General features: G+C 35.5%; 1 protein-coding gene and 1 pseudogene across 8 annotated transcripts; one reads left to right on the top strand and one right to left on the bottom strand.

Moving 5' to 3' along the window:
• Positions 1–827: 827 nt before the first annotated feature.
• LOC130732263 (uncharacterized) lies at positions 828–4001 on the bottom strand (annotated as a pseudogene).
• A 464-nt stretch (positions 4002–4465) lies between these two features.
• Positions 4466–8035, top strand: LOC130728020 (thioredoxin-like protein YLS8). 8 transcript variants are annotated; one of them, XM_057579350.1, is made up of 5 exons: positions 4468–4620; positions 4787–4872; positions 6303–6411; positions 6637–6780; positions 7686–8035. In XM_057579350.1, the coding sequence occupies exons 3-5, from the start codon at positions 6320–6322 to the stop codon at positions 7855–7857; spliced, it is 408 nt and encodes a 135-aa protein (XP_057435333.1). In that variant the 5' UTR covers positions 4468–4620; positions 4787–4872; positions 6303–6319; the 3' UTR covers positions 7858–8035. The 8 variants fall into 8 exon arrangements, with proteins under 8 accessions (XP_057435327.1, XP_057435331.1, XP_057435333.1 ...); XM_057579347.1 differs by lacking the exon at positions 4787–4872 and adding an exon at positions 5387–6211 and having other exon boundaries at positions 4470–4620; XM_057579349.1 differs by lacking the exon at positions 4787–4872 and adding an exon at positions 5387–5767 and having other exon boundaries at positions 4470–4620.
• Positions 8036–8511: the final 476 nt, after the last annotated feature.

Here is an 8511-nt window from a genome sequence, read left to right on the forward strand (position 1 = left end):
ATTAAATGAGAGTATATGTGGAAAAAATTAAGAAAAAAAATGTATCAACTTTCTTCTCAAACTAAGGTACCTCCCCACCCCAACCTATATGTCTCATAACTCTTACCACTGAGCTATTATTTGGAGAAACATCAACTTTCTAAAACAATAAATATTTTGAAGGGGTTGTCTAAATGACACATGAGAAAGTCATCCAATTACATTGAAGATAAATGAGTTGCAATTTCTTTAATTCATTTATAAGAAATTGAAACTCATTTATCTTCAATGTGATTAAATGATTAGTTATTTAACTCAAATTTTTTCATGAGTCATTTAGATAAGACCATATACAATGGTTAAACAAAAAATGTTTTGTTTAACTCTTTCCTACCCCACTTTTTCTCTTCCCAACACTCCACATCATCTTCTCTCTCCAATTCAACAAACTCTCAACAATTACCCACTCCAATGGTTTTACTTAACTCTCAACACCCTACCCCACCACTCACCACTCACCACTCACCCTACCCCACCACTTTTTTATTTCACATTTTTATTTAATTTTATATTTTTGTTTTTATAATTACATAAAATTACAATTATCGATTTAAATTAAATTAAAATAATAAACATTTAACAATTTATTTTTTTTTAAATATAGACTATAATTTTTTTTTCTTAACTTAAAATGCAAGACAACAAACTAAGCATACAAGAATTTATTTTATTTTCTTAAAATAAAATGCAAGACAACAAACTAAGCACACAATATCTTAAAATGCAAGACAAGGAAAAACTAAGTACACAACACACAAATAACGTAATTAGTACGATACAAATCAGCTTCAATCCTGAGACATTTCAAACTTTGCCCAGATGTGCTTCACTAGATCTGCTTGCAGTTCATGATGAACATTTGAATCACGCAACTCAGATCTAGCACGCACATGATTTGCAAAAGCGGGTAAAACTTCGGTCGAGTATGGTTGCTGTGTACTAGATCCACCTTCCCCAGATTGCTCAAAATCGGTCCAACGTTGAGCATATGAATCTCGTTCATCCTCGACAATCATATTATGTAATATGATGCATGACCTCATAATGATACTCAAGTCATCTAGGTCGACACAAGCGAGCTGGTTCACAGATGATTTTAAAACGAGCTTGAAGAACTCCAAATGCACGTTCGATGTCCTTCCGACATCCCTCCTGAACTTTTGCAAATAACTTATCGGGTTCACTTTGAGGAAGTCTAATCGTTTTGACGAAAGTTGGATAAGAAGGATAGATACCATCGGCTAGATAGTATGCCATATTATAGGGACGTTGATTCACAAAGAAATTCACAGCTGGAGCCTTTCCCTGTTCCACGTCATCAAACACTGGTGACCGATCTAGAACGTTTATGTCGTTCAACGTTCCAGGACATCCAAAAAAGGCATGCCAGATCCATAGGTCATAAGTTGCAACTGCTTCAAGAATAACTGTTGTGGTTCCCTTATCCCCTCTAGTAAATTGACCTTCTCATGCTTTAGGACAATTTTTCCACTCTCAGTGCATGCAGTCAATACTCCCGATCATGCCTGGGAACCCCCGCATGTCATTAGCATGTAGTATTCTTTGCAGGTCTTCTTGGATTGGTGCTCTCAGGTACTGTTGCTCATACAATCGTATGATTCCTTTACAGAATCTACGTGAACACTCCAATGTTGTAGTACCTCCAATTTTGATGTACTCATCGACCGCATCTGCTGCCACACCATATGCTAACATTCGCATTGCTGTGTTACATTTTGTTAAGGGTGATATACCTTAATTATTGGCTGCATCAACGCGTTGGGTGAAGTATTTATCACTACTTAAAAGGTCATCAATGATTCGAAGGAAAAGATGTTTTTGCATCCGGTACTGACGACGAAACATTGCATCGTCATATGTAGGCTCATTGGCAAAGTAGTCGCCAATTAGCCTCTGGTTTGCCGCTGTATGATCTCTACCGAGATATTTTCTACTACGAGGTGCAGTATCTTCTCGAATTTTTCTTCGAAGCTCTCTAAATCGGTTGAGTACATAAGCTTCTTCAATTTGACTATTTTGAATGTATGCTGCAAGATCAAAAGGACAATCAGATGGATCCATTTTTTGTGAAATTTGAAGTAGATTGGAAGAGATTTGGGATATTGGTACATCAATGGATCTATGAGTCCATATAAGTAGGTACATTGAATGGTGGTTGAGTGCCGGATCTGAAATAAGTTATCAACCAGAGTTAATTATCAGAAAAGGACAAGATTCGAATTGAGTGGTACATATTCAAACACAGTTACCCGAGAATTATTAAAGCCAAACACTACTGACTTGACACCACGGGCAAATTATTAAAGCAAACACTACAGACTAGACACCACTGGTGGATTTAAAATAAGTTATCAACCAGAGTTAATTATCGGAAAAGGACAAGATTCGAATTGAGTGGTACATATTCAAACACAGTTACCCGAGAATTATTAAAGTCAAACACTACTGACTTGACACCACGGGCAAATTATTAAAGCAAACACTACAGACTTGACACCACTGGTGGATTTGAAATAAGTTATCAACCAGAGTTAATTATCAGAAAAGGACAAGATTCGAATTGAGTGGTACATATTCAAACACAGTTACCCATACATTAAAGCAAACATTACATAGCTGTCACCACTTGAAAATTATTAAAGCAAACATTAAAGCAAACACTACAGACTTCACACCACTGACAAGTTTGACCGAATACAGACAAAGACTCCATTGAAATTAATTTCCAAATAGCTCTTTGGACAACTGCTATAACAACTCTTTCTTACGGTCATTGAGATGCTCTTCCGAAGTTAGCTTTAGATACTTACTAATTTTCTTAGCATTAGTCTTCTCTTTCATCGCATTAGTCTTCTCTTTAATCAATTCGTTAGTCTCTGCTTGCACCGATGCTATCTTGTCCAATCGTTCAAGCTCTTTCTCCTTGAATTGGATATAAGAATCTCACTCTTTGTCCACCACCTCGTCGGCATCTTCTCTAATTTTCTTTTTACTCTTTTTTTAGCTGCCTCCATACCCATTGGACGAGGAATTGATCCTATAGAGTTTGAGCCACTTGCATCACTGTCGTGTGATCTTTTAGATCAACTACTTCTCGAGCCACTATTTCCTCCTACCTGACTACAAAAACGTGGTTGATCACAGAGAACGCGCCATTCTTCCATCAAAGTAAATTGACCAATCTTCCCACTTGCGTATAATTCCTGCGCTCTTGCGATAACATCATCCTCCGACCAACCGCTTCGGTGCTCACGCTTAGCGCTATCATAAGCGCCAATCCATTTACCCAGTCTTGTGTTCATATAATTCCAACGGTTTCGGCAGGCAACCCAATCGCGCGGAGGATCGAATGAGCAATGCTCATTACAATACTCAGCAATATCTCTCCAAAATGTTTCTCCTTTCTGGTTTCTTCCGACAACACTGTTTGTTCCACAATTAATCCACCCACTAATTAGCACTAGATTTTGTGCAGTGTTCCATGCGGGTGAATGAGCTTTTTTGCTCTTAGGAGTGATTTCATTGACTTCATTATCAGCTGACCCGCCACCAAGATTGACTTGTGTTGAAAATTCCGGAAATTCCGGTACATCAACACTCGGAAAATTTTCAGGAACCACTGGCATATAACCACTAGATTGGGGTGTTTGAGATGAATATCTCACAGATCCATAAGATGGATGAGAGTTTGGAACAATTGATGACTGGTTAAAATTTTGTATGTTTTGAGGAGGTTGGTACGAATATTGATTTGGATCTGGATAATAGTTTGGATTTCGAGGACGTTGGTTGGAGATTTGATGTGGGACTTGATAATAGTTTGGATTTTAAGGACGTTGGTAAGAAATTTGATTTGAATCTTCATAGTTGTTGTGATTTTGGTTGTAAAATGGGTTGTTTGAAGAATTCTGGGTGTTGAAATGGTGATTGTTGGGATCCATTTCAATACAAATGCTAATAGATAGATAAATAAGATGGTGAGAGAGATAATAAGAGAGTGAAAAAACTTGGTTTTTTTTTTTCTGTGTCCAAATCAAACGAACCAAGTCTCTATTTATAGAGAGAAAAAAAATCATGAATTTTGGTATAATTTTTTTTTCAGAAAATTTTTTTTTATGAAATAATTGAGTTCAAAGGATAAGAAAAAACGAAATCTGGAGCAACCAATTAGAGAAAGCCACGTGGCAGGAGAATAAAAAAAAATTTCTCTTTCCTGCAGACGCGCCTTGTCTGCGCATGTTCTACACGCGCCTGCGGTGGCCACTGGCCTCGCGCCACGTGGCACACCGCAAGCTCTTTATTTTTGTTGAAAATCTTCAATAATTTTATTCTCTCTCTTCCCTTTCAACCAACTTCAACAACCACTAAACCCCCTCAACAAAATTCAACAACATTAAACAATCAATTCAAGCATTCTAATAAGTGAAAGATATCAATCTTTATCTGTCTTGGATGGAGAAAGTAAATTAAATGATTAGAATAAGAACCTATTAAGCATTTCTTTTGAGTTTTGAGCCTAGTCCCCTCTTCAATCTTAACCGAGTTCGCATCGCAACGCAGGTAATTCTACTTGAACCTTTCTCTTTCGGTTTTCAACAATACTTAGCGAATCTTCCATTTGCAAGCAGAAAAAATTTAGATCTTACATTAAGGTCTCTAATACCATAGGTTTACGTAACTTTACTACTGAACCTGATTGAATCAATTCCTTACTATTGAATTTCAGGTCTTTTGAATTTTGGGTATCTAGAAAACTTAATCCATCACGGTTGGGAATTTTTGTTAACGGAATTCAGTTCAGTTCATCATTAGGTTGGAGATTTGGCAACTTTTTCTGTTTTATTTTGTTGAAATCTGTCCAACAAATCTCAATTTACAGTTCCACTTGGTAATTTGTTTGATTTTCGAAAGACGAGGGTTTCGCTGATAATGATATGTGAGCAACATGCTCACTGCCACTATTAAAACTCATATATATGCCTTTTTGAACTGGGAATTTAATCTTCATCTCTTGTATCAATTCATTTGCTGATTTCTAGCTTTAGGTTCATATTTTTCTGGGTTTGTTCTCTTGGGGGTTTAGTCTTGCTCAATTGTGCTATCTTTACCACTAATTTATACATGGATTCTTTATTTTATGGTAATGTTGATAGCGAATCCGGTTTCTTTTGGATCAAATTTCTTCTAGTTATTTTTTAGTTGCAAGGATCTCTAGTCTGTTTCTAAGCTTCATTTATTCTCCATACTGGTCTTGTCATTTGTCAACTTGGTCAGCTTGATAATTATCATTCTATTGATTCTTCATCTTCAAATGTTCAATCTCTAGGTTCTTTTCTCTTGAAGGCTTGAAGGATGTTACCAACTTGAAACAACTACTTTCCTTATCTTTCAATGCTATCGATAACTTTGAGCATGACTGACTTCTTCTTTACTCGATCAGCAGCTAGAGAGCACTTTTTTCTGTCAGTTTTGAAAATCTGGGATGCCACTTTCAACATAATGAATCTGCTATAATGACAGACTCATCTGCTCCTTCAAGCTCATTGGACGTATTGTCCAGAGACTACTATAATATGTCTTGCACTTCTTGTGGCCAAAGTAGAACTTATAAAAGACTTGGGCTTGAGTTAGGTCCGGTCTAAATTCTAATATGGGTATCGTAGGACCTGGTGCTACGGAGTTTGATCTATGTTGCCGCAGTATTCTAGTAAAAAAATTGAACCTCATCAACTTAAGCTTTTGATATAGTTGATCTGTGACAGTTCTTAATTTGTGTTAGTTGGCTTTGCTTTTCGATGTATCTCGCTCAATGAAGCGTGTTTATACTGCTGCCACAGCTTATCACTAGCAAATTTCACCATATTGATTTCAATCCTAATGAGTACTTAAAGTTAAGCATGCACAGTTGATTAAAGCTAGTTCAGTTCCTTAATGCTATTCACACCAGAGAAATTCTCATGTCACATTTTAATTCTTTACAAGACATCCTTGACCTCAAGGAAATTAGTCAAGAGATTTCTGTTTGATCTGCAACCATGGTTCTTGAATAGCATTTTCGTCAGCTGTGTTCCTTTGAACTATTTTCTGTTATTCATTAACATCATGTTTCTTCACTACAACACAAGCGTCATATGCCAGTTCTTGATTTTAGGTTGATATACAGCTTTTATTGAATGAAATTGCATTAACTAGTTTAGTACTGTAGTATAATATAACGTCTTAACTTTTTGTTACATGTTAAGGTGGATGAGGTGATGACATGATGCTATTTCCGGTCGTAGTTAAATGTAGCCACAATGCGGTTGTGTGGCTGAGTAGTGTTGTTTGCGCTAGTATTATGACTTCGAACAGGTTCTACATTTTTAATATTTGTAAGCAATAAATCAAGTTAATAGCAAATAAAATATGTTATATTATAATTAGTTTTCATCATTTTTTGTGTGTGCCTAAATCTATGTATTTTCTTAGTTGAGTTAGGTAAAACCACTATGAGTGACAAAACTCTCTCTTCAAGTACTTATTGCTTCTACATTGTTTAGTACTTACTCCTAATATTAGTTGGCATGTTTGTTTCAGACCTAATAAGAGAAGGGTGCAGATATGTCGTACCTGTTGCCTCACTTGCATTCAGGATGGGCTGTGGATCAGGCAATCCTTGCTGAGGAAGAGCGTCTTGTTGTCATCCGCTTCGGTCACGATTGGGATGAGACCTGCATGCAGGTATTTATTGAGTCACTAGTGAAATTAGTTCCATATGCACATTAGAGTTTGAATGCCAGAAGTTCCTCAATGTGTATTTCTTCTATTAAATTAGCCTTCACAGAAGTATTTTGGGATTTATTTAACTAATTGAACATACATTAGTGACTGATTTGAAACATGCCCGATTCTTTTAGATACATTGACATAGTTTCTATCATTCAAAAGCTAATATGATGGAGGCCTTATCTTATAGGTTATGCTTGATTGATAGAAAGAAATGGAATTGAGTGAAATGACATGGAATCTAAATGTTGGATATTTAAAAATAAGATGAAATATAATGGAAACCATGATAGCTTGCATTCCTTTCCATCTGATCTCATTCTCTCTAATATCTCTCTTTTTCTTCCTTCCAACTTTAGAGTAATGGACCTAGGTTTTTTCTTCATTGCATCATAAAAAAATATCCAAAAGGAACTTTTTACCAGAAAGTTGTACTAATATCCAAATAGAAATAGTTGAATGATAATTCATTTCCATTGTGATTCATTTCACTGCATTCTATTTCCCCTCATTCCAAACATAGCCTTCGAGACTAATTTAACTATTTGCTCCTGATCATTCATTCAAACTATTCATTAACATCTTGTTTCTTCACTACAACACAAACGTCATATGCCAGTTCTTGATTTTAGGTTGATATAAGCTTTATATTGAATGAAATTGCATTAACTAGGTTAGTACTGTGGTATAATATAATGTCTTAACTTTTTGTTACATACTAAGATGGATGAGGTGCTGGCATCGGTTGCGGAGACAATAAAAAACTTTGCTGTAATATACCTTGTGGACATCACGGAGGTACCGGATTTCAATACCATGTATGAGCTGTATGACCCCTCCACTGTTATGTTTTTCTTCAGAAACAAGCACATCATGATAGATCTTGGCACTGGTAACAACAACAAGATCAATTGGGCTATGAAGGACAAGCAGGAGTTCATTGACATCATTGAGACCGTCTACAGAGGGGCAAGGAAGGGACGTGGTCTCGTCATTGCCCCCAAAGATTACTCCACCAAGTACCGTTACTAAAAGCATATCTCTTCCAAAACTATAGTAAACTCTGTATTTGCACTCTGCTGCAAAACCTGATTCAAGATTTTACTATCCCGTATGCCTATTGTGTATAGGACTATGAGTGTGACTGTCATTCAGAATATTAAACTTATCTGTCTTCTTAAACTATGACTAGTCTGCTCTGTTCTGCTAATGTGCCACATGTCATTTAGGTAATTGCTTAGATTGTTTGAATAGTTTTATTTTTATGCATGGGTGACGACGTGATGTAAAGAATTTTTACGTTGTCGACCAATCACAATTCAATAACATGGGAGAGATAGTATTTTACTTAATTTATTTATTAATTTAAATGAGTTAATGTGGGAGAGACAAAAGAGTTTATCCCAAATGAGTTAATATTTTACTTAACTTATCTGCCTTAACATGGGAGAGACAAAAGAGTTTATCTGTATCAATTTTAAATTTGTAAAAAAACTGAATTTTATTTTAATGGATTTTTTTGTAAAGTAGAAATTTGTTTATGTTTATTTACAGATTTTAAAATTTTAAATTTGTAAAAAAACTGAATTTTATTTTAATGGATTTTTTTGTAAAGTAGAAATTTGTTTATGTTTATTTACAGATTTTAAAAATTGCTTTTTACTTAAAAATCAACTAGAAATAATT

The sequence above is a fragment of the Lotus japonicus genome, chromosome 1 (assembly GCF_012489685.1).
Source record: "Lotus japonicus ecotype B-129 chromosome 1, LjGifu_v1.2".
Lineage (NCBI taxonomy): Eukaryota > Viridiplantae > Streptophyta > Magnoliopsida > Fabales > Fabaceae > Lotus > Lotus japonicus.